At 39.7% G+C, this 26,339-nt stretch overlaps 2 protein-coding genes across 3 annotated transcripts; both read left to right on the forward strand.

Moving 5' to 3' along the window:
- Positions 1-1,046: 1,046 nt before the first annotated feature.
- On the forward strand, positions 1,047-2,387 carry LOC122295380 (histone H3.3). Of its 2 annotated transcripts, none has more exons than XM_043104386.1 (4): positions 1,047-1,205; positions 1,574-1,645; positions 1,760-1,836; positions 1,923-2,387. In XM_043104386.1, the coding sequence occupies exons 2-4, from the start codon at positions 1,574-1,576 to the stop codon at positions 2,182-2,184; spliced, it is 411 nt and encodes a 136-aa protein (XP_042960320.1). In that variant the 5' UTR covers positions 1,047-1,205; the 3' UTR covers positions 2,185-2,387. The 2 variants fall into 2 exon arrangements, with proteins under 2 accessions (XP_042960320.1, XP_042960321.1); XM_043104387.1 differs by having other exon boundaries at positions 1,094-1,205; positions 1,461-1,645.
- A 17,151-nt stretch (positions 2,388-19,538) lies between these two features.
- On the forward strand, positions 19,539-23,388 carry LOC122297406 (metal transporter Nramp2-like). The gene is made up of 4 exons (XM_043107454.1): positions 19,539-20,257; positions 20,539-20,675; positions 20,781-21,433; positions 22,715-23,388. The coding sequence occupies exons 1-4, from the start codon at positions 19,656-19,658 to the stop codon at positions 22,934-22,936; spliced, it is 1,614 nt and encodes a 537-aa protein (XP_042963388.1). The 5' UTR covers positions 19,539-19,655; the 3' UTR covers positions 22,937-23,388.
- Positions 23,389-26,339: the final 2,951 nt, after the last annotated feature.

The following is a 26,339-nucleotide window of genomic DNA, read 5'->3' on the forward strand; positions in this document are numbered from 1 at the left end:
GTGTTGTTATTCTAGAAGGGGATGCACTACAGATTATGAGTGGGATTAATCATCATGTTGAAAGATGGGATATGGTGGGTATGATCTTGATAGATACTAAAATGTTGCTTTCTAGTTTGAGTCAATGGAAAGTAGTTTTTGTTGGGAGAAGTGGTCATCAATTTGTTCACTGTCTAGCTAAAGATTCCTTAGAGCTAGTTGAGGATTCGGTTGAATTGGTTATTAGGCTAGGTTGTAATCGTGCTTCCTCTTTATTTTGATTTAAATGAAGTTTAATGATTCATTTGAAAAAAAAGGTTTTATTTATTTTAACATGATATTCTTTTTTAATTTATGAATTATATCTTGCTAAAATAAAATTTTAAAAATTTCATTTTCATTTAATAACCATAGAATGGACTTTTAAAAATTATTTTACAAATTCCGAAGATAAGTAGAAAAAATGAAAAACGAATAGAATTTTCTTTTCTTTTTCTTTTATTCATTTTTTAACATTTTTAAATATTTTTTTTTTACAAAAAATACATAAACTTAATAATACTCACTTAATCACTAAAAAAGTTAAAAACAAAAAATAAAAGCAAAAATCTGTAAACCATCGATCAACTATCAGTTCAAACAGCATTATCCATTTTTGGAAGGAAAGGTGAAATTCAGCTATTAAAAATATTTTAGACCCATAGAGTAAAACAACAAAAATTAAAATTGTGGATGTTATAACTTAATTTTCAAATTTAGACATCAAATAACAATTTGGATGGATGTATTTTAATTTTTAAATGATAATAATTTTGGTTTTTTATAAAAAAAAAAAAAAAATATAAAAATCTGCTGTTGTGATAAATGCTGCATTTCATTAGGCACCGAATCATTTAGAGGCACGTGTCAAATTCTTGGTATTTCACTTCAAACACTACAAGCGGGAAGGAAAGAGGGAGCCAATAGGAATGGAGAATTGCACTTTCACAATCCGTAGCGCATTCGATAATGCAGATCTTAACCGTTCATTGAGAAACGGAAAGCACATCAACTTCTAACCGTCCGATCGAGGCCCTATGAACTTCGCCTTGTATAAAGGGAGCCGACCTTGAATCCTCAGTTCCCAAGATTTCTCTCTTCGGTGTCCACATTCTCTCGAGATTACGGTTTCTCTTGCCAGCCGTTCTGCATTGTTCTCCGTCCATTGAAGAGAGGAAAAGTTCAAGGTAAGCAAGCATCTTTCTTTTTCTCTCTCTTTGTGTCTTCTGCTATTCATTTTGTTTGATTTTCGTTTTGCGATATTCAAGGAGAGCTTTCTTGATATGGTGTCTTGGGTTTTACATTAATGTTTTCAAATTTGAGTTTTTGTTTGTTCGTGATAGTTGTAGTTTCTGGCTCGGATTTAGATTTCTGTTTTTGCTGGTTTTGTTTCATGTTTGTTCAATCCCCCCCAATTTTTACCAAAATAATTTTCAAATTAGGGTTTCGTAGAGACGGTAATGACTGATATTTCGATTACGGGTTCATGAAGAATTGGTTGCGAAGTACAAGTCGGAGCTTTAGATTGTGATTGTTAGCGCTTTAAATTTTGCAGATGGCCCGTACAAAGCAGACTGCTCGCAAGTCCACCGGCGGTAAGGCTCCTAGGAAACAGCTTGCTACCAAGGTATTGTTATTTGATTAAATGAAAATCGCAATGCTTTTCAAGTTCTATTTGGTTTTCATTTTTGCGGGTTACAATGTTTTCTGAAAACAAAGTTGGTGTTGTGAATGGTTTCAGGCTGCTCGCAAATCAGCCCCGACTACCGGAGGGGTGAAGAAGCCCCATAGATACCGCCCTGGAACTGTTGCTCTACGGTAAGTAATTGTGTTTTTCTTAGAAGCATTTTGTCAATGTATTGTATACTTTGGTGGTGCTAATTCTTGTGTACATATAATTTCAGAGAAATCCGCAAGTACCAGAAGAGTACAGAGCTCTTGATCAGGAAGCTCCCATTCCAAAGGCTAGTCCGCGAGATTGCACAGGATTTCAAGACTGACCTGCGTTTCCAGAGCCACGCGGTGCTGGCATTACAGGAGGCGGCCGAGGCGTACCTCGTTGGACTGTTTGAAGACACTAACCTCTGCGCCATCCATGCCAAGCGTGTTACCATCATGCCCAAGGACATTCAGCTTGCCAGGAGAATCCGGGGTGAGAGGGCTTAGGAGGTTCTTCTGCTTCAGGATATGTTTGTTACCGTAAGGACTTGCAACGTTTTGCCACTTTTGGGTTATTTTGCGTGTGAATGACTCTGTTGAATCCATTTTCTAATCTCCTTCAAAATGAATACTTTTGCCACAAAGGATCGTTGTAACCTAATGCTTTTGGATCAGTTTCACTCTAATTCACCCATTAGAACTTCCTGTGATTACCTTGTGTTCTTTACTGTTGTGAATGATGCATCAGTTAGTAATTCTGTGATCCAAAAACATCAGATTATAATGGGATTCGTTACGCAGAAATTCGTTGTCTTTCTGACAGTAATGATTGGTAAATAAAATGTCAAATAATACCCAAATTAGCTGTGTACGGAACAAGAAAACCAACCCTCTACACCCAATTTCTTTGGTCAAATGACGAGTTTTTAGAGCAATTAACGTAATTAAGATGAAAAAAGTATTATCACCAAGGTGGTAGCCGAGTTGGCGAAGGTTAAGCATCATTCCTTTGCTCACAGGTTCAAAATGGCTCGTACTAAAATTTGTAAATCGAAGTCTTGGGGGGTTCTTGTATGTTGGCATTTTGGTAGGGTTGTGGTGATGGGTTGTTCCATTCGGAGTTGGTTGTTATGGTTCAAATCGAACATGTTGCAACGAGCGTGGGCTTGTTCCATTTGGAGTTGCTTGTTATGGCTAAATTGAATACGTTGCAATGAGTGTGGGCTTTTATGGTCATGTCTAGGGTGGAAAACTATATTGACTCTCCACTTTTTTTTAACTGAAAAGAGATTTAAAAAAAAAGGGGGGGGGGTGAAAAATGTGTTATGATCTGAGGTAGATTTTAGTAAAGGATAATATTGTAAGTAGGACAAATTGAGTTTTGCTATTTATCATTATTACATATTATTATCACATTTTTTTAAATATTTTTTTGTTCTATTCTTCTTAAATTAATTGATTTATTTTATTTATTATTCATATATCATACATTTAATAAGAAAAAAATATAAAAAAATATATATATGATATGTAATCTGAAAATGATAAGTAGAATTTGTCTTTTAAGAAAAAAGAAAACATGATGCTGGTGGTGTTACCGGATAGAGGTTCAGCTCTATCCTATTCATATTGTGTTTGGCTTGAATGTGTATATAATAATAGAGTTTTGTCATGTACAAATAAAATTACATATTAATACTTATTTATTCATATTTAAAATTTAAATTAATATTATTTTTAATAAAATTTATATTTTAACCAATTATATTAAATTAAGATATATATTAATATACAGTTATGTTTATAACTAGATTAAGTACAACTAGATTTTTCCATAATAATATGATCAGTGCCAGAATCTGAAGAAGGCTTTAGATCTTGGCTTGGGGAGCGCAATTATGGTAAGTGGGGTACAATTAAGGCCATGATGGTCCAGGCTCCAAAGTGTTTTATTTGTATATATTGTTTGAGCCCTATGCCCATACATACCCCACCTCCAATCTTCCCATCAAGTGTTCTAGGTTTCTAGCCCATCCCAAAACTCTAACCGTTTATATCATATCGTGCTTGTGTATATAGTGTGTTCGTTTCGATATAATTATATATATATATTTAGAGTTTTGTTATATATAAGTACATTCACATATTAATTTGTATATTAATATTAATTTATTTATATTTAAAATTTAAATTAATATTATTTTTAATAAAATTTATTTTTTGACCAATCACATCATATTGATGCACAGATTAGTGTACAATTATGTTTGCAACTATATTTTTTCATATATTTATATGGAAAATAAAGTAAAGAAAAAGTACTTTACAGTTTACACCCTTCAATTTCCAATGTCTTACACTTGGTATCATTTGAATGCCAACGGAATATAAAACTCATAAAATGCCATTTCATTTTTTAGGAAATTTTACTACTTATAGAACTCATTTTCACATTGAAAAGTTCACAATCACAATCATTTGCTCAAAAAGAAAAAAGAATGGAGAGCATATATTCCAAATATACATTGCGCTGCTTAAATTAGGAACCAGAGAACAATAAAGGCAAGAGAATCAATGAAGATGATAACCAATAACAGTGTTCCCACCCATATTGCCTTTTTAATCGAGTGGCTGGAGTTTGAGATGCCCTTATATGAAATATTTTATGTCCTCCACTTCCTCTTTATGCTTAAAATTATTGGATAAAATATAGATGATATCGTATTTTCATCTTCTCATATCATGTCATGCAATTAAATTGACACGACATCGTATAATATGATTATTAAGACTGTTTTTCATAATACCAACAACATGTATAATCTACAACAAAATTAGAGAGTGGCACGAGGGCTAGGGTCCTTTCAATTTTTTGAAAGAAGTAAGATTTATCATTAAAAATAATAATTTATTTCATATAGATTCAAGAATTATTCAATTTTTATATTTGGTTTGCAAATTTAATTTCAAGCCATTATTTAATTAAGCTACAAACGGGAAATTACATTCATATCTATAAGGGTGTCGTATGCTGTCACCCATCATTAATGGACCACGTAGGCATGCACGAACTTCTTGTTGTATGGTACATGAACCACCTTTTAACAGGACTCTCAAACTTTCGAACCTTTGAACTTTCCATTATTAGTGATGGTGTACAGAACAGCACACCCATGATGTCCCTCCATGCATAAACTTTAGCTTTATGAGTCATGAAACCACCTCTCAAAACACAAGCTGCCAAAGTTGCCGTCTTGGAACTTGCCGTCTTCTCACCGATGTGTGGTGAATGTTGACATGCGGTTTTCATTTGTATCAATAAAAACATCTTTGCAGCTTTTCCAATGCTTAAAAAAATTATAAAGTGAATATTGTTTAGATGATTTCACGTCCATTGACACTTATTTTACATCAATTTAAAAATAATAATATAATTTATTACATTATAAAGTTATTTTTATTATCAAGTAAATTCTACAGACTATATAAACTCGTGTCATTTTATGAAATTATTTTTATATGATATCTTTGTAGCTATTTAAAATATAATACATCATGCAATTGAGTGGCACAAAGTGCATTTTCTCTTATGATATTACTCCATTTTTTCTCTTATATATTGTTTCCCTTGCAACAAATGATGAAATTATAGTGTATATCTAATTATGATAGTCTCTTTGAAATCATTATAGAATCCGGTAATTTTATATGCTTTTAGAGCAAAAAAAATGTGCATGCCCAAAAGGATTAATGGTGATAAATAGCATTGTATATTCTTACGAATAAATGATGAATAGAGACGAAAGTTTACTTAAAAGTATAAGAAAATTTCTATATTCACGGTGTGAAAATATTTATATGACATAATTTAATTTAAAAGATAAATTTTAAAATTTAAATTTTTAAAATCAAATTTTGTTATATAAGTAATGTGAATAACATATTTTATACCGACTTGATAATAGAATAATTTAAAATATACAATTTTATTTTTTGCCTTATTACATTAAAGGAGATAAAAGAATAAGGGAATTCTCTCACTAAAATGATACAAGAAGGTAAAACTAGGGAATATGCTCCCGATTTTTATATTTCGGGTTTTGCTACTTCTTCTTCTTCCTCTTTCTTAACTAACCATTTCAACGTTAACAAAATCAAAACATTAATTTAAATGGTATTCTATTATCAAGTTCGTAAATAGAGAACATTATTTATATCATTTAAATGGTAAGAGTTGATTTGTAAGATTTAAGTTTTAAAAATTTTATTTCAAATCAAATTATGCTATTTAAACATTTTATTAAATATAAAACTTGCTTAATCTAATTGTTAACATTGTGTTTCGTACGCCTTTGGGCTGAGCTCTTAGCAACTTGAATTTCCTATTTTGGGCTTGTAGATATAAAAAAAAAATACCGCGAGATGGTAGCCTTATGTCACCACCTAGGGTTTTTTAGAGAATTTGCTAACCTTCTAGAAGCCTCCAAGTCTTTTGTAATCTTGTGGAATTGTGTAGAGTCATCTAGAAGGGGCGATATAGACAATTTTGAGTAGTGTTCTAGAAAGGGCGTTATAGACAATTCTAGAGTAGGAGTCTAGAAAGTTCTTTACCCTTGGATTGATGACAAGTGTCACAATCCTAACCATTCTTTGTACCAAGAGTTCCCTATAAATAGAGGGGCTCTCATTTGTGTAAATCACCAAGCAATAAGAGAAACAAGTTCTCTAGAGCATCTCTCTCTATCTTCTCTCTCTAGTTTGTTCTCTATTGTCTTGAGTCCTTTAGAAGGCTTACTTAGGAGCTTGGTGGGAGAGAAAGCCTCCTAAGGCCGCACGGGTCGAGTGAAGAAATTCTAAGTCCGTGACAGTTGGTATCAGAGCCAACCAAGTTAGGATGGAGGATCCAAGTGAGATCACCATGGAGTTCCAGGAGACAAGAAAGAGCAAGAGGTCGAAGGACTCAAGCTCATCTATGGAGTCTCGTCTCGATGGGATCGAGAGGGCTATGGCCAAGATATTGGCCAAGATCGAGGAATGGGATCAGTCTCACAGGGAGGTGAGCACCCTCGACAACACGGTGACCAGGATGGAGGTGGCGGTAGCGGATGTCAGGGACCGGCTTGACATCGTGGAGCAAGGCTTGGAGGAGCTAGGATTGGAGGGACAATCCGAATCGCTCAAGGAATCCATTCTAAGCACCATCCACCCTACCATCGAGGCACAACGTGTTGAGAACGTTGCTTTCCAAGACCGGGTCTTGGGGGAGCTAACGAAACTCCAAGGGCAAATGGAGGAATACCGCGTCGGTCTAGAGGAGACCAAGGCGGATTGGGCCATATGCAAGCGGGCAGTGGCTAATGGGGGCGTCGTCGGAGCTGGGATAATGGCGACACCAAGGGTGGATACCCCCAAACTAAAAGAGTTCGATGGCAAGCGGGATGCCAAAGAACTTGACAACTACATGTGGCACATGGAGCGCTACTTTGAAGCTTTGAACATGCAAGACGAGCGTGTCAAGGTACGTACTGCTTCCCTCTATCTTACTAATCTTGCTGGTACTTGGTGGCGTCGTAAGCATAGTGAGATAGAGAAGGGTACTTGCTCCATTGATTCTTGGGAAGAGTTCAGGTGTGAACTCAAGAGGCAATTCTATCCCGAGAATGTGGCTATTCATGCGCGGAAGAGAATGAAGGAGTTGAAGCACACTTCTTCTATCCGCAACTATGTTGAGGAATTTTCTGCCCTCATGCTTCAAATTACAAACATGAGTGAAGAAGATCTCCTCTTCAACTTCATCGACGGTCTCAAATCTTGGGTGGCTCAAGAACTCAAGCGTCGTGGGGTCAACGACATCTCCACCGCCTTGACCGTGGCAGAAACCTTAGAAGAATTCGAGTATCATAAGAGTGACAACTCTTTGAAACCCAAGTCTTCAAAGGATAATCACACTAAGGGTGGGGGAGCGAAGGGGTTCAAGCCGCCCCAATACAAAGACCGTGGAGACAAGCCTTCAACATCAAAGGAGGGCAAGAAGGACTACTCAAAGGACAAGAAGCCAAAGGATGCTTGCTTCCTTTGTAACGGACCACATTGGGCTAGAGATTGTCCCAAGAGGAAGGCCCTCAACGCTATGTTGGAGGAGAAGGAAGTTCAAGAGAAGTCGCACCTGGGGTGTCTACAACTTCTCAACTCTCTCAAGGCAAGCACGAAGCCAACCACCAAGGATGGGTCTTTGATGTTTGTAGAGGTGTTCGTTAATGGGAAGAAGAGTCACGCTATGGTCGACTCAGGAGCTTCTCATAACTTCATTAAGAAGGAAGAGGCCACACGGCTAGGGATTCCTCTTAAGAAGGGTCAAGGATGGCTGAAGACTGTGAATTCTGAAGCCAAACCCCTTGATGGCGTAGCTCACGGGGTGGAGCTACAACTTGGCACGTGGAAAGGAACGGTGGATTTCTCGGTCGCTCCTATGGATGATTTTGACATCGTGTTGGGGATGGAATTCTTGAGACAGTTCAATGTAGTGTCTCTTCCCCACTATAACTCGGTGTGCATCTTGGAAGGGGGTCCATGCATGATACCCACCGTGTCCAAGCCAAACACCACCCAACTTCTATCCGCCATGCAATTCAAGAAAGGATGGAAGAAGGGAGAGGTGTCTTACTTGGCCTCCATGGAGGAGGATGAAGTGAAGAGTTCCTCCCCTCCACCCAAGGAGATCCAAAGGGTCCTCAGGGACTATGAGGACGTCATGCCTCCCGAGTTGCCCAAGCAACTACCACCTAGGAGAGAGGTGGATCATCAGATCGAGATAAAACCCGGCGCCAAACCACCCGCCAAAGCCCCTTATCGCATGTCACCTCCAGAGCTTGAAGAACTAAGGAGGCAACTAAAGGAGCTACTTGATGCCGGATTCATCCAACCCTCCAAGGCACCATACGGGGCACCTGTGTTGTTCCAAAGGAAACATGATGGGTCGTTGCGGCTGTGCATCGACTACCGAGCTCTAAACAAGGTAACCATAAAAAACAAATACCCAATTCCTTTGATTGCTGATTTATTTGATCAACTAGGCCATGCAAAGTACTTCTCCAAGCTTGATCTGAGATCGGGATATTATCAAGTAAGGATTGCGGAAGGAGACGAAGCCAAAACAACTTGTGTAACTCGCTATGGGGCATACGAGTTCCTAGTGATGCCCTTTGGCCTCACAAATGCTCCAGCTACCTTCTGCACGCTCATGAACAAGATCTTCCATCCCTATCTTGATCAGTTTGTGGTAGTCTATCTAGATGATATCGTCATCTATAGTTCTACCCTTGAAGAACATGTGGAGCATCTAAGGGTTGTTTTCCGTGTCTTAAGGGAAAACCAACTCTATGTCAAGAAGGAGAAGTGCTCATTCGCTCTAAACGAAGTCCATTTCCTTGGCCACAAAATCCAAGGTGGAAAACTCAGCATGGAGGAGGGAAAAATTGAGGCAATCAAGAAGTGGGAGCCTCCCACCAAGGTTACCGAGCTCCGATCCTTCCTTGGGCTTGTCAACTATTATAGGAGATTTATAAAGGGATACTCCACAAGAGCATCCCCCCTCACCGACTTGCTCAAGAAGAACAGGGCCTGGGAGTGGTCATCAAGGTGTCAGGAAGCCTTTGACGATCTGAAGACAGCCATCACGGAAGAACCGGTCATGGCCTTACCAGATTGTACCAAGCCTTTTGAAGTACAATCCGATGCATCAGACTTTGCCATAGGGGGAGTTCTCATGCAAGAGGGACATCCCATTGCATATGAGAGTCACAAACTCAATGAGACTGAGAGGCGATACACCGTGCAAGAGAAGGAGATGACGGCCATCATCCATTGCCTCAGAGTTTGGCGACACTATCTGCTTGGTTCTCATTTTGTAGTCAAGACAGATAACATTGCCACTAGTTACTTCCAGAGTCAGAAGAAACTAAGCCCAAAGCAAGCTAGGTGGCAAGACTTCTTGGCAGAATTTGACTTCGTCTTGGAGTACAAACCGGGCAAGGCCAACCTCGTTGCGGATGCACTAAGCAGAAAATGTGAACTTTCTGCTATCACTCAAGCTCAAGGGGAGCTACTCGAGGTAATCCGTGAAGGTATGGAGCATGATCCCTTAGCCAAGAACTTGGTAAACATGGTTAAGGAAGGGAAAACCAAGAGATTCTGGGTAGAGGACGGTCTTCTCTACACCCTCAGGCGGAGAATCTATGTTCCAAAGTGGGGAAACCTACGTAGGAACCTTATCAAGGAATGCCATGATTCCTTGTGGGCTGGACACCCGGGCCAACGACGTACTCGAGCTTTGCTGGAAGCTTCCTACTATTGGCCTCAATTGAGAGATGAGGTGGAACTCTACGTAAAGACTTGTCTTGTGTGTCAACAAGACAAGGTGGAGAATCAAAGTCCTGCAGGATTGCTAGAACCACTACCCATTCCTTCACATCCATGGGAGAGTGTGAGCATGGATTTCATAGTGGCTCTACCTAAATCCGAGGGTTGCGGTACCCTCATTGTGGTGGTAGATCGATTCTCCAAGTATGCCACCTTCATCGCGGCTCCTAAAGATTGCTCAGCTGAAGAAACTGCAAAATTATTCTTCAAGCATGTGGTGAAGTATTGGGGCTTACCACGGAGCATCATCAGTGATCGAGACCCTCGCTTCACAGGAAAGTTCTGGTCGGGACTATTCAAGCTTATGGGGTCTGCCCTACATTTCTCTACCAGCTTTCACCCTCAGACAGATGGGCAAACTGAAAGGGTGAATGCCTTGTTAGAGTTATACTTGAGGCACTTTGTAAGTGCCAACCAATCCGATTGGGCCAAGTTATTGGATGTCGCTCAATTCTCCTACAATTTACAAAGGAGCGAGTCCACGAACAAGAGCCCATTTGAGATTGTAATGGGACAGCAACCACTTACTCCCCAGTCATTGGAGACAAGCTACGAGGGGAATTGTCCAACAGCCTTCAAGGTTGCTAGGTCTTGGAACGAACAATTGGATGTGACCTGTTCCTACTTAGACAAAGCAACCAAGAAGATGAAGAAGTGGGCTGATCAGAAGAGGAGGCACGCAGAGTATCGTATAGGCGACTTGGTGTTAGTAAAGATCTTGTCGAGCCAACACAAGTTCACAAGAAAGCTACACAAGGGGCTTGTACGACGTTACGAGGGACCATTCCCAATCATCAAGAAAGTAGGGAAGGTCTCCTACAAGCTGGACTTACCCTCCAAGTTTAAACTTCATCCAGTCTTCCATGTCAGCTGCTTGAAGCCTTACCATGGTGATGAAGAGGAGCCAACACGAGGAGAGTCCAAGCGTGCCCCATTGGGCATAACTACCACTTTCGACAAAGAAGTAGAAGAAATCTTGGCGGACCGTGTCATCAGGCGAAAGAGTCATATGCCACGCCAAGAATACTTGATCAAGTGGAAGGGATTGCCCGAGAGCGAGACAACTTGGGAACCAAAGGAGTCATTGTGGCAGTTTGAAGATCACATCCGAAGGTTCCACGAAGACACCGCGTCGAGGACGTCGCGAAGCTTGGTGGGGGAGAATGTCACCACCTAGGGTTTTTTAGAGAATTTGCTAACCTTCTAGAAGCCTCCAAGTCTTTTGTAATCTTGTGGAATTGTGTATGTGATGACCCGTTTTTGAGTGTATTTTCGCTGAAATAATTGTTTTTATTTTAATTAATATATTAGCTATTTATTTTAATTTATTTTATTTGGTGTTGTGTTTTATTTAGTTGTTTTGTGTTTTTTTTTTAATCTTTTTGGCGGGTTAGTTTTGCTTTCCTGAATGAGGTTTGGACCTCATCTTTTCCCTACATCTTTTCCCTTTTTCCTCTCTTTTTTCTTTTTCTTTTTCTTTTTTTTTTCTTTCTTCTTCTTTCTTTTTTTCTTTTCTTTTTTTTTTCCCTCCCTTTCTCTCTCCCCGATCGGCTCCCCCCCCCCCCGTGCTCTCTCTCTCTTCCCTCCCTCTCCCGCGTCGTCTCTCTCTCTCCTCCGGCCCAGCGCCGTCCGGCCACCTCCCGACCTCCCACCGGTCCCATTTTCTTCCCCTCCCTCCGGTGCACCTCCCCACCGAAAACCACCCCCAACCGGCCAGCCATTTGGCCGGAAAAAGCTTCCAAAGGGCGCACGGATTTCACTCCGATCCGCCGCCGTCGCTCCACCTCCGGCCACCATTTCTTCACCACTTCATCACCGACCTCTTGCCGTCCTAACCCACCCATTTCCGGCCTCCATCGACCACCGGAGCAGCTCCCACGAGCTTGTTTTCCGATTTGCCATTTTCGGCCATTTCCGGCCATTCCGCCGCCACCCGCGGCCGTCCGTCGCTTCCATTAGCTTCACAACCACCTCTAGACCATTCCATATCAATCTCGTGTCCTAGTTTGTCCCCGTTCAAAAGTGGGTTTTTCGGACCCACGGCCACAGTGAATTTTCACTGTGACGTTGCTGTTTTTCCGCCGTTAGCAACGCCGCGAGCTTTCTAAAAATACCGTATAGCGCTGTAAGTATTTTCCAAACCCTATTTTCAGATTTTAATATATATTGCTCATTCAATTATTTGATTGTTGTTGGTTGTTGATTCCGGACTGAGTCCGAGGAGTTTCGGGGGTCGGATGGATTGAGGACGGAGTGTTTGTTTGGTTGGTTGTGTTTGGTTGTTTGATTTTGCCGTGTGGCGTGCGTTGCATTTTATTTGTGTGCGTTGCATATCGCGTGCATGTGCATCATGTTTATCGGCGTTTTGGCGTTTGGGTGCGTGTGTCTCACGAGCCCAAGCCGTGATGGGTTATTATCACGGTGGAGCTCCTCTGGTCACTCGGGAGCGGTCAATACTGAGTGACATCCCCTGAGTAGTCGTCTGGGCGCTGACGAGTTCGGTACTAGAGGATGGGTCTGGCCCGGTACGTGCTGAGCACGAGTCCAGGCATCGCTCTATTCACCGATTCTGAGGCCCTGCGCGATGACGGAGTAGTATTAGAGGATGGGTCTGGCCCGGTACGTGCTGAGCACGAGTCCAGGCATCGCTCTACTCACTGACTCCGGGAGCGGAAATTAGAGGATGGGTCTGGCCCGGTACGTGCTGAGCACGAGTCCAGGCATCGCTCTATTCACCGATCCCGTGGCCCTTCGCTGGCGAGGGCTAGAGGATGGCCCGGCCCGGTACGTGCATGGCACGAGTCTGGGCATCGCTCGTTTAGGTGTCGCACGCGTAGCCGTTCTCTACGGTGTGGCACTGAGCCAGGGTGTGCGGATGATCCCTAGGGGAGATCATGGTGCATACGGAGCGGGTTGTGGTATGGTTTTTCAGTTATGATCCTTTTTCTGGGAAAAATGGTGGTTTGGGCCATTATCTGGGATAATGGCGAGGTGTGGCTTTATGGAGGTTGGTGGGCCTTTTGGGTTTTGGCGTGCGTGTTAAAATATATGTGTAGCGGGGCGTGTGTTTGTTTGATCTTGTTTTCTTGTTGTTTGGGTTGTATGTATTTTCATCTGGTAGTGTTTGGGTCATACTTACCTGCGGAACCTTTCTTGGTTCCGTAGCTTTTGGTGCAGAGTTCGAGGAAGAGGAGGAGGAGGCTGAGCCCGAGGATGCGGCTCCGCCGGGTTGCTGATGCTGTGCTTTTTATCTGTTTTTAAACTTGTATTTGTGTTTCTTGTAATATTTTATTTAAGTATGTTTTAAACAGTTTGTATTACATTAAGAAAAATTCTGGTACTTAATTATTGACTTGCTTCTCGCTGCGTTTGTCTTGTGCACTTTGTCGCTCTTGCACACACTTGGCACACGTCGTTAGGATGGTGGTCCGGGTTGTCACCATCCGGACGTCTCGATTTCCCCGTGTTCGGGCGTGGGGATTTGGGGGCGTCACAGTGTAGAGTCATCTAGAAGGGGCGATATAGACAATTTAGAGTAGTGTTCTAGAAAGGGCGTTATAGACAATTCTAGAGTAGGAGTCTAGAAAGTTCTTTACCCTTGGATTGATGACAAGTGTCACAATCCTAACCATTCTTTGTACCAAGAGTTCCCTATAAATAGAGGGGCTCTCATTTGTGTAAATCACCAAGCAATAAGAGAAACAAGTTCTCTAGAGCATCTCTCTCTATCTTCTCTCTCTAGTTTGTTCTCTATTGTCTTGAGTCCTTTAGAAGGCTTACTTAGGAGCTTTGTGGGAGAGAAAGCCTCCTAAGGCCGCACGGGTCGAGTGAAGAAATTCTAAGTCCGTGACACTTAGTTGTGGCTATGGAATTTTCATTACCAAAGTCACTATTATCTTAGAGTATAAGTAAGTAGAGAGGTTAGAAAATGTTTCTAAATGCTTGATAGTTGCCTTTTTATACTGATTCTTAAGATCAAATGCCCATGCTTTGTGTCAGGGGGTGGTGTCCCCTTCGAAGTTCCTTTTGCCATGCTCTTTCTAATGTGGTGTGGCTGTTTGGGGGTGCATTTAATGCAGCGTGGCTCTTTGGGAGTGTATTTAATGTGATGTGGCTCTCTGCCTTGTTCTGTCAGGGGATGCGCGCTGTCAGGCTTTTCTTTCTTCTCTTGTTAGAGGATTAAAAGCTCCCTGTAATTGGTGGCCACCTATTTACTAGGGGTGCTACCCGCACCATACGGTGCAAGGTAGACCCCCCCCCGCATGGGGGCGGATGGGGTAAATCTCCCCCGGCCCCCGCCCCCGGTGTGCGGGGGCGGGGTACCCCGTCCCGCATGACGGGGTACGGGGTGGGGGGGCAATCCGTCCGGCCCCCGCACCCCCTTCTGGCCCCAGGTGCATCTTCTGGGCCTTGGGCCTAGAAGCATTTTATGGGCCGAAAATGGCCCAGAAGCAATTTCTGGGCCATTTTGGGCCCAGAAACGGTTTCTGGGCTCAAAATGGCCCACAAGTATGTATTTTTGGCCCAAAAAATACATGTAGGTCATTTTCATTTTTCAGCCCATAAAATTATAAGTAAAAAGGAAAAAAAAATTTAAAAACCAGATTAAAAAAAAAGTGTTATGAATGGTAATTGATTTTATGGCTAATAAAAGTTACTAGTCTAAGAGTCTAATACGTAATAAACTAATAATAATAACTAAGCTATTACAAAATTGAAAGGCTAAACAATTACAAAATTACAAACATAAAAGTGTTCAAGGGACATTGTATCAACATTACAAATTATTGAATACAAAATTCGAACAAATAATTAAAAAATAAGTATTCTAAAGAGGTTTGTCAGCTGTGGCCTGTCTTTGAGTCAAGGGGTGTGACAGTTGGGGCGGCCCGGGCTTCAGCACATTTTTAGGTTGCAGAGGTGCTAGACGTCTCATGTGTTACTACAAAAATTAATATTAAAATTAATAACGATGAAATGGAAATGAATATAAATAAATTAAAATAATAGAATAAAAAACATTTACCAGGTGGTCCAAATCCAGACTGATCACCACCCTCATCGGTCTCCTTAAAATCTAAAATATCTGGAACATGAATATCCTTTCCTATCGTCCAACTCTGTGTGCATATCAATGCCTCTACAGTTGTAGGAGACAATGAACTACGGAAAGGATCCAATATACGACCTCCGGTACTAAAGGCTGACTCTGAGGCAACGGTGCTAATAGGGATGACCAAAATACAGCGGGCAATCTCAGAAATGATGGGATATTTCTTTGAAGCATTCTTCCACTATCCTAATATATCGAAATGATCATTATCATCTTGGACCATATCCGCTGACAAATAGTTGTCTAACTCAGAAACGACCTCCGTAAATTGTTGGACTAGTGTGGGATTCTGTGCGAGGGTCTTAGTCCACGGCATTTTGCGTTTCTTTGTAGGAGGCCCGGTGACGGTGTCTGTAAAAGGCGTTGGGGTCCGTGTATGTGTGTTCGATGTAGTACCATCCTTAATTGCCATAAACTCGTCATACAATTTTTTCAGGGTATCTCGGGCCAATTCACCAATAATTTCAGTCCATACCTGATCGTGAACAAGTCTCAACCCATATAACAAGCCTGAAACTTTCAGACGGGGATCAAGAATAACAGCCACATATAAGAAAATATTCATTCTAGTCAAATCTCCCCAATACTTATCATATTTTAGCATCATGCTCACTGCCATCCCCCTCATCCTTTCATCGGAACCCCTACGCATATCTTCTAATTCTTCTTTTACCATACATATTTGTTAACAAAACTCATGGGATGTAGGGTACAAAAAACCAGATATATTCAATGTGACATCATAAAATAATCCAAGAAAATCAACGAAAGTAGAAACTACCACCCAATCATCATCATTAGGCTTTCGTGATCCACCGTGCTCATCAAAGTATTTGACATATTGGATGTCTTCATCACCCAATAATTGAAAGGCTGCCTTATATTCTTGGGCCGCCTCCAACATCAAGAAGGTTGAGTTTCATCTGGTAGGCACATCAGTACAAAGACCCTTCTTCGATGTTATGCCCGCAGCCTTTGCAGCAACTTTGAATTTCTCCAATCTAGAAGGAGAAGACCTCACCCATTTCACAGCCATTCTAACTCGTTCAACCGAGTCATCAACATCTTTCAACCCCTCAGTCACAATTAAATTCAAAATATGTGCAGCATATCTAACATGCAAGTATTCACCACCCAAGAATGTCTTATTTGCATCTTTAAGATAATTCTTTAGATACCCTAATGCGACATCATTAGACGACGCATTATCAACTGATACAGACAAAATTTTTTCCAACCCCCACTCCTTTATTGCGGCCTCCAAGGCCTTCCCAATCGTCTCACCCTTATGATCAGTTATTTGACAAAATTTAATAATTTTTTTGTGCAGAACCCAATCAGCATCAACAAAATGCACAGTCAACGACATGTAATTCATATTTTGGATTGAAGTCCAAGTATCGGTAGTGAGGCAAACTACCAAACCCGCCAATTGGCCCCTCAAAACATCTTTGTCACGGAGGTACATCTTCTTAATATTCTTTGCCACAGTGTGACGAGAAGGAAGTACAAATATCGGTTCCAACTCTTGGAACCCTTTACCCTCCACAAACTGAAAAGGCAGCTCGAGCTAACTTTCTTCTACACTCATCGGGGTTATACTTCGTATACCCCTTCAATGTTGGCACCCCGGCCCCACTACTCCCATCCGTCATTTTAAAATCTAGTCTAGATTGACCATTCTCTACTAAGGATTTTAAAATTGGACTCTTCTTGCATTGTTCCTCTAGATGGACCTTCAGCCGGGATGTACCATGTTTCCTATAGTGACATCCATACATTTTCTCACATGATTACATTTAGCTTGTGGGTTGTTGGGGTCACCACCCTCTAGTTTGGTAAAGTGTTGCCAAACTATGGATACAGGTTTCTTGTCCTGTGTGGGCTTCGGAGCAGGGCAAGGTGTACTCGTTATAGGGGTAGGAGTAGGGTTAGTTTTTGGGGTAGGGGTGTTGGCTGGGGAAGGCGAGCTATCATTGAAATCCGAAGACATTCCTGATTCTCCAACAAAAAAAAAAAAAAAAAAAAAAATTCAAAGTGCAATCCAACACAATCAGGGCAAAAATGCATACAAACAGAACAAGTCAAACAGAATATTATTCTATTTCTCAATCTTTTTGGCTTTTCAATATATATATTTTGTGCTCCTTAATTTCTTAATTACCAATACCTTTTGCATTTTTATTATTAGTACCATAATACATGAAATATCAACATCTTGTACTTAATTAGGAAAACATTTTCATTTTCCTTTTTATAATGAAGTTGTGCTATGCTTTCTCAATATTAGGTATTTGCATGTTAAAAGATTCTTCTAGTATTATTATTCTTAATTATAGACAATAATATGATCGGGTAAATTTCTCCAAAATTAACTAATGTATAGCAATAGTGCAGATAACTCCAAGAACCCGAAAGGCTAATCTTAAAATACATAAAGTAAAGCTCTATAGACCACTTGCCACAAACTAATCCATTGTCTAGCTTTGCTTACATGTGAGCACAAAATGATTTTCAAAACCCATAAAATCCAATACTTCTAATTTAAATAACTCAAAGAACCCAAAAGGCTAATCTTTAAATACACTGAGATAAGATAAGTTGAAATTAACTCTAAATCTAAAAGAGAACTAAAGGTAACTTGTCATAACTAGTCCTTTGTATTTATAACAAAAGAATAAAAAAATAAAAATCCTTTGTATTTATACATGTGAGCAGAAAATGAACTTCAAAATCCTACAAAATCCATGGTCTTTATTTTTCGAGAAAAATTTTTGTCTATGATCCATCCAAAGAAAAAATTTTCAGTAGAAAGGAGCTTTTATTTTATTTTGATTTTGTTTTTACCCAAAAAATAAATTATCAAAACTTATTTATCATTAACTATTTTGAGATTTATCGTTTCCAGTCCTTACTATATTAATTATTATTTTAATTTTCTTAGGTATCAAAAATGCAATGGATCTATAACCCTATCCAGTTTAAATATATTATATCCTGTTAAATGCAATGGAAATATTGAATTTAATTGTTACATTTCTAATTACTCTCAATTTTTTAATAGTTTACAAACTAGTTTTTAAACCCCATAAAAAAATTAGGGTTTCGGATTGGAACCCCACAATCCGAAACCCTAAATCAAATTTAGGGGTTTCAATAGTTGAAACCCCTAAATCAAATTAGGGTTTCGGATTGGGACCCTAAATTAAATTTAGGGTCCCAATCCGAAACCCTAACCCCTAAATTGATTTAGGGGTTTCAATCAGAAACTCCTAAATCAGAAACCCCTAAATCAATTTAGGGGTTAGGGTTTCAATGAAACCCCTAAATCAAATTAGGGTTTCGGATTGGGACCCTAATTTAATTTAAGGTCCCAATCCGAAACCCTGAAACCCCTAAATTGATTGAAACCCCTAAATCAATTTAGGGGTTACGGTTTCAATGAAATTTACAAAAAAAAAAAAAAAAACAATCTATTGAATCCAAACAATCACACAATCATAGGAATCCACAGCACACAATTCACAAATCCCATCCTCCATCTCCGACTCAACCCCATCCTACCTTCAATCTCCAATCTCTGATCAAAACTAAAAAAAAAATAAAAAATAAAAACTCAACAGAGAAAATCAAAAGAGGAGGAGAAATGTTACCGTGCGGCGTGTGTCCGGCGTCGTGCGAGAGAGAGGGAGGATGGAATACGTGCGGCGGCCGGATTGGTTGCCAGTGGGAGGAGGGAACACCGAACACGGGGGCTAGGCAAATGGGGAAGGCCGAAGGGGGAGGAAGGGACTCGGGAGGGGAGGGGAGGGGAGGGGAGGGGACGCTGCCCACTCCTACTATTCACTCAAGGTTACCTAGAATTCAGTTCCAGCGGGATGGCGTGCTCTTCTCTCCTTTGCACCAGTGTGGATTTCTTGTGATTCAAAGGTTGTAAACTGTCTTCTGATAAGAGTCAGGAACCCTTAAACTAGGTTGATGTATAGTCTGGTCGGTTTGGGCCTCTTATAGTATTGAGCTCAGATTCTAGGCCTTCGGCCCGAGGGAAAAATTGCCTAAAACTAATTATTTATTTTATTAAGGTTTGCTTAATCTAATTATTTTAGTTTTATGCGAGTCTACTATCATTAAAATTTTTGTTAAAATTTGCTATGTATTGTGTTTGTGAACGACACGTGAGCGGAATAGACCAAAAGAAGGGTGGAATTAATAAGGGAGGCGTTTTCTTTTATATATTTATAGCGAAAATGATGGAAAAAGCTACCAACCGGATCGAAGAACGGCGTCTCAATCTAGCCCATGGGCCTATGGCCATAAACGCTTAAGATGTCAACGACTCAACAACTCCTTATCAGCGTGGTACTTTTCTCTGCGACTGCAGCCAAACGTACTGTTGCAGCATAAAATCCTTCCTTCCGCACGGACGCTCGCGCACGCCACGAGCCCCATGCACTTTGCGATGAGTACTGCCCATACAACGCGCGAAGAAGACGAGTCCAACTCCAAGGACGACGAAGAAGCCAGCCGTTTGTTGCAATCCAAGCCTCTGTCACCGCCGGAGGACGAGGACGATGAGGTCGCATACGAAGCGAGGGAGAAGATCCTGGTGGTCGACCTGGATGGGATCGAGGTCGAGGATCCTTCGACGATCAGGGTCCCGCCGTTCTCGTGGAAAAAGCTGTGGCTTTTCACGGGGCCGGGGTTCCTGATGAGCATTGCGTTTCTGGATCCGGGGAATCTGGAGGGGGATCTGCAGGCCGGGGCAATTGCTGGATACTCGCTGCTGTGGCTGCTCATGTGGGCCACGGGTATGGGTCTGCTCATCCAGCTCCTGTCCGCCAGGGTCGGGGTCGCTACGGGCCGGCACCTCGCCGAGCTCTGCCGGGATGAGTACCCTGATTGGGCTAGGTTGGTGCTTTGGCTCATGGCCGAGCTGGCCCTGATTGGGGCCGATATTCAAGAGGTCATTGGCAGTGCCATCGCTATCCAGATTCTTAGCAATGGGGTCTTGCCCCTTTGGGCCGGAGTTATTATTACGGCATCGGATTGGTAAGAAATATTGTTCCTTGATTGTGCGGCTTACCTTTGCCAAGTTTAATTGCCTTTTCAAATGAAAAATATTTGGGAATCTTCTTCTTGATATTTTTTTATGAACCTAAATTTCCCTGATTATCATAACATATTTGAATGTGCGTGACATAAACGGTGTGCAGTTTGATTTCCTTTTGCCATGTATTACCTATTCCTTTTCCTTTTGGCTTAGGTGAAATGATGGTTCATTATGTTAACTGAGATTTCCGTTTTTTTCTTCACTTTTCTGTTCTGGACAGTTTCATATTTTTGTTTCTTGAGAACTATGGAGTGAGGAAGTTAGAAGCTGTTTTTGCAGTTCTTATTGCGACCATGGCTTTATCTTTTGCCTGGATGTTTGGCGACACAAAACCCAGTGGAAAACAACTTTTAATAGGTAACGCAATTTTATTCTGTTGGATATTAAATGGCTTGCTTATTTTATCGGTTATCATCGTTGACTGGAGCCATAGGTTTAGCTGAATTCGATCTTAACGTGTAGGTATTTTGATTCCAAGACTAAGCTCAAAGACAATTCGGCAGGCTGTGGGAGTCGTGGGTTGTGTCATAATGCCTCACAATGTATTCTTGCACTCTGCTTTGGTACAGTCAAGGAATATTGATCCCAACAAGAAAGGACAGGTTCAAGAAGCGCTCAACTACTACTCAATTGAATCATCAGTTGCGCTATCAATCTCCTTTATGATCAATTTGTTTGTGACGACTATTTTTGCCAAGGGGTTTTATGGTACCAAACAAGCAAATAGTATTGGACTAGTAAATGCAGGGCAGTATCTTCAGGATAAGTATGGAGGAGGTCACTTCCCAATACTTTATATCTGGGGTATTGGGTTATTGGCAGCTGGACAGAGTAGCACGATAACTGGAACTTATGCTGGACAGTTTATCATGGGAGGTTTTCTTAACCTCCGCCTTAAGAAATGGCTGAGGGCTTTGATCACACGGAGTTTTGCAATTGTTCCAACCATAGTTGTAGCTCTCATATTTAATACGTCTGAGTCTTCATTGGATATCTTGAATGAATGGCTTAATGTGCTTCAGTCAGTACAGATTCCTTTTGCGCTTATCCCCCTTCTTACATTGGTGGCCAAGGAGCAGGTCATGGGTGTCTTCAAAATTGGGCCTGTTCTTGAGGTAAGTTTTGAACTTCACTACTCTGTCCTCCTTTTTTCTTAATTGTAGAAACATTCCCAAAAGCCATAGACAACTCTAGCGGGGAACATATCTGATTTATGTGGATGACTCACTACTATGCCATTTGAGGCAGGCTATTTTTCACTTTGCATTGAAAGCCTTCTGTTCCAGCTTATAAACTTGTAGCCTCGTGGCTATATGAGTAGTACATGACTCCTAGGTCAAGGCTTAAGGATTGGCATAAGAGAGATTAGTCTATTACTTGTATCGGTTATGGCTGAGATCTATTTGGGTTAAATATACTCTACAAGTCCAACTTGTATCTTTGGAAATAATTTACGATGGGAGAAACTGGATAAGCCTCAGAAAGTTCATACTTTTCAGCCAATCACCTGTTATTAGTTTCAACTTTTTGCTAAAAAAACTTCTAGCCTTGTAATCGATCCTCTTTACGATTCCTGTTTAGATTCTTTCTCCTCTTCCTTTTATTTTATTTTTTTTGTTTTAAAAAATTTTGTAACACGAAATGTATGCTGTGACATTGAGTTTGTCTTTTAAATTCTCCTTGCCAATTATGTTTTATCTTAAATTTACATCAACTAATTTTCCATAGATTGGAAAGGCACTAATTTTGAAGTACATGCTTATATTTGGAGTTTCTTGTCTTTAAGATTGTGCTTCTCATATTTTTAGTGATTTTTTTCTGAGCAAATTTTTATAATAAAACTAAACTAAAGAAAACTGAAATATTTTTTTCTAAACAATTTTTTTGTGAGCATAATTATAGTGATCTAGTTTTAACTAGAGAAAACTGAAATATTCAAGATACCCTACTACAAATGTAATCTTAGTCTACATTCTCAACTAGTTATCGATTAGCCACTAAGAACTTTTCTCTCAATTTTCCTGTTTCTTGATGGAGAGGAAAAATATGGAGATTAGACCATTGGTTTATCTTCAAGCGAATGGAGTGAAGTTACAATCAATCAAAATAAAAAGAATTGAAATATTTACTCCTTTTGTGTTGTTTGTTCTGTTCAAAATGGTATGTTTGAACTTAATCACCAAGGTGATAGAGCTGCTTGATATTGTTTCTCTTGCACATCGTTTTCTACTAAGGTTTCATAGATTGCTTGGGGAACTTGAGTTGCAGGCGGTTTGATGTTGTCTTTTAAGTTGTTGGAGTTTGAGGGTACTGGCAATTACTCAGCTAAATTGTCACCCAAATCATATTAAATACCTACCCAACTTCATCTTCTAATTTGAGGATTAATGTTGCAGAGGGTGGCATGGACTGTGGCTGCACTGGTAATCGTGATCAATGGGTATCTGTTGCTAGATTTTTTCGTATCTGAAGTTAATGGACTGCTGTTTGGTTTTGCGGTCTGCGCTGGCACAGCTGCATATATAGCATTTATTATCTATCTAGTTTTACGAGGTGGTGGCTTACCTTGTGATTTGATTTCCGTACTGTCAAAGAGGTTGGCTTTCACTGCAAACTGATGTCAACGTGCCTCAAGAAACTATAGAATTCCTGAATCATGCTACCATTCAATATAGCTGTTTTTTCGCACAAGAGGGCCGTTTAGATGCTCTTCAGGAGTGAAGCATTTCGAATGGTAGTATACAGATACAAACAATTAAAAGCATTGCCTTTAGCTGCAGTTTTTCGCATAATGGAGCTTTTTGGCGTAAACATCAAATCCATTGATGACTCCCATATATTCTTCTCTCCATTTCAGAGTGTGGACAGTGGCATTGTTACAACCTGCAGGATGAATCATCACCCCTATTGTATAAGTTTCAGTGTGATATTGATTTCCACAGTAAAATAGAATAAACTGCTCACTTATTCATTGTTATAACACCTAACTATGTACCATAGTCAAAAGTTGCAACAGCTGGTTCCCTTATTGAAATCAATACAATAGGATGAAGGGAATTCTGCTGAGAAATTGCCGTGCCCCCTCCCCCCTTCCCTCACCCCTCTCTCTCTCTCTCTTCAATTTCACCTTCCATTTGTTGCTCATTGTTCTGGCGCAAGCATAGTATAGAAGGATGAATCACGTGATTTTAAGGCATCATAGAGCACCTAATGCTTGCACCTGTTTTAAGCATACTGTCTTTTAGGAAAGGAAAAGAAGTGTCAGAACAAGAAGTTGGATTTAATGGTTAATCTGCAGCTTGAGAAGAAGCTAATTGAGTTACTGTTCACAGGCCAAAGCATTATTTTATCAAAAACAATTGCTGAATATCGGTGCAAATATATTCAAATATGTTGTGTATATATTGAATGTTGGCGTAAATATATTGTGTATTTACAAAATATTAAAAAATAGAATAAAAAAATTATTATTATTAAAATATATAATATTATATTATTATTTTGATTTTAGAATGATTAATCTAACGTGGATTTATATCTCTATTGGTTTGTATTTTAGTCAAAAGTTTTAGTTTTAGCCAAAATTTAGACTTATGCTCTTAGACTGTATATCCCAAGGTCATCAATACAATAAACTTAATGCTCAATTCTTTGGAATTTACTAGACATATTCCAAAGCCTTTCTTAGTTGCTATGCATCTTCTCGTTTGGAGGATGAGCTTATTTGCAACACTTCGGTTGTTATTTTGTTAGGTACCTAAAATCCATGTGATGTGTGCGAAGCCTAGAAAGATCATATTTGATTAGCTGAAATAGACAATATTAAATGTTCATGTGGGGCATATAATGTTTGAAAAATCTAGACGGATAACGTTAAATGTTTTAGGGACTGCATGATATGTTATGTCATACATTTATATTAGATTACGATAAATACGAGGATTGTGGTCTATAGACTTTATATTGTTTATTTAACATTATCCTAGTGTCTCATTGTTGATTTATCTTCTTTCAAAGCAAGAATAACATAAGTTGTCCAACCAAAATCGGCAAATTCTTCAGTGTGATTAAACACTAGATGTACCCCAATGAGACCCTCTAGTAAATCTAATGAAATTGGTTCTCGATCAATGAAATCTCATCATTTATATAATGACAAATCACATGGTAGATTCATGTCTTAATATATGAGCAGTAAGAAAATGATCAGGACAATCTAAGGCTTCGTTTGGTTACACAAATAATCCCATTTCATCTAATAATTACAACTTTTTCAAACTCTTGTATAAACAATTCAAAAATTTTAAATTCTAAAAAAATAATATCAAAAAATTATATTGTAATAATATTTTATTCAATTTTCAACTTTAATCTCATCTCATCTCATCTGTGTAACCAAATAAAACCTTATAATTAGTTTTATAATTTGATACAAATTTGTTAATTTTGATATCTCTAGAAATCAAGTATAAACTATTTCATTTCTAACATAAAGTAACAAGATTTCTTTTTTGCTATGGTTGATGCTCTTAGTTTCCATCGATACGCCAATATCTCTTAATGCAATATTTGCGGCATTTTATTTTATTTTATTTTTATATGTGTGAGGGGGTAAAATGCACCAGGCTCAAAATGGTTCTCAAGGTCCAGTCCATCAAATGGTCATTACTAGAAGACAAAGGAAGAGAGAGGGAAAGAGAATAGAGAATGGACAAGAGAATGCAAGATGTCAGGAGGAAAAGAGGGGAAGAGATATAAATGATAGGTGAGGTGACCTAAAGCAAAGAGGGGTAAGAGATAAAATGTACGGGCATATACGACTTCGGGGACTTTTGGGCCAAACTTCTCTGATATGACTTCTTATACCTCACGACAAGGGTTTTGGCGATGAAATCTCCACCAGAAGATGGATCTACATGAGCTATTGTATAGTGAGGATGAGAGATAGTAAAACAAGCTTATTATAGTAGATTCTCCCATTTCCAAATTTCTGTGGACGTAGGTCCAATGCCGAACAATGTAAATTGGTGTGTCTCTCTCTATTTATTTTCTTGCATTTATTTATTGATCATCGCCATGGATGTACGTATTGGTAGCATGCAGTTGTACCGGAATACTGCGTTAACAATCTTAGCAAGGTTGAGAATGGATCATTCTTCCCTTCTAATTTTTATGTCCTTTTTAAGCGTTAACAATATGGTTTATACTCTTAAGTTCCCATCAACTTGGTAACATTGTTCCTAGTCAACAAATTTCAATGTCGGATATCATGCAATTTATGACAGAAATGGAAAGAGAGATTATTGCAAGTTCTCATAGTTCAATGTATAACGTTAGAAGTGGTTGACGTGGCAATATGAAATTGTATTTTTCTATGTTGTTTTTGATTTAACGGTTACCTACATGTCGTTGAGAAAGGCAATGCCTTTCAATCTGTCTACTTTGCTCTCGAAGGACTTTCCTTTTGGACTTACAATAGCTCCACCTTCTTCTTCATCTTCTTAACTATCATCTTCTTTCTCAAGCCGTGTTGCAGCTACCATGACTCCGACCTTGGCTCACCTCCTAGCATTTACACTCCTCATCTTCTCCTCTTTAATCACAGTCTCCTTGTCCACTCTTACTCTTGATGATTCCAATCATTCCCGTCTAAATCCAAAAATAATTCTCTTGCTATCTCTCTCTTCCACTAATCCTAATGATTCTCGCCACCATCATCTTCATTATCTCCGTCGCCATCTCCAGAATTCTATCCACCCCAACGTTTGCATGAGACTCTAAGATGATCTCCTCTCCTATAAGTCCTTTCAAACTCTTTCAAATATTCTCTCCTACTAGTCTATCTTTTGCTTGGTTGATAAAAGATATTTAGGTATTTTTGTAGTGTTTTTGGTTTTGTAGTTACCATACGACATGTTTATCGATTGGGACGACACCACAACAATTCACATTGTGGAACTGCGACCTAAGTTCCTTGCTCTGACTGTGGAAATTGAGGGAAGCATTACGTTTGGTTGCGCT

This window comes from Carya illinoinensis, chromosome 15 (assembly GCF_018687715.1).
Source record: "Carya illinoinensis cultivar Pawnee chromosome 15, C.illinoinensisPawnee_v1, whole genome shotgun sequence".
Lineage (NCBI taxonomy): Eukaryota > Viridiplantae > Streptophyta > Magnoliopsida > Fagales > Juglandaceae > Carya > Carya illinoinensis.

What these genes read in the sequence shown, in the direction of transcription:
- LOC122295380 (XM_043104386.1), top strand. Translation starts at nt 1,574, where the DNA reads ATGGCCCGTACAAAGCAGACTGCTCGCAAGTCCACCGGCGGTAAGGCT. An exon ending in GGAAACAGCTTGCTACCAAG is followed by an intron (nt 1,646 to 1,759) that starts GTATTGTTATTT and finishes GAATGGTTTCAG; the next exon opens with GCTGCTCGCAAATCAGCCCC. An exon ending in CCTGGAACTGTTGCTCTACG is followed by an intron (nt 1,837 to 1,922) that starts GTAAGTAATTGT and finishes ATATAATTTCAG; the next exon opens with AGAAATCCGCAAGTACCAGA.
- LOC122297406 (XM_043107454.1), top strand. Translation starts at nt 19,656, where the DNA reads ATGCACTTTGCGATGAGTACTGCCCATACAACGCGCGAAGAAGACGAG. An exon ending in ATTATTACGGCATCGGATTG is followed by an intron (nt 20,258 to 20,538) that starts GTAAGAAATATT and finishes TGTTCTGGACAG; the next exon opens with TTTCATATTTTTGTTTCTTG. An exon ending in AAATTGGGCCTGTTCTTGAG is followed by an intron (nt 21,434 to 22,714) that starts GTAAGTTTTGAA and finishes TTAATGTTGCAG; the next exon opens with AGGGTGGCATGGACTGTGGC.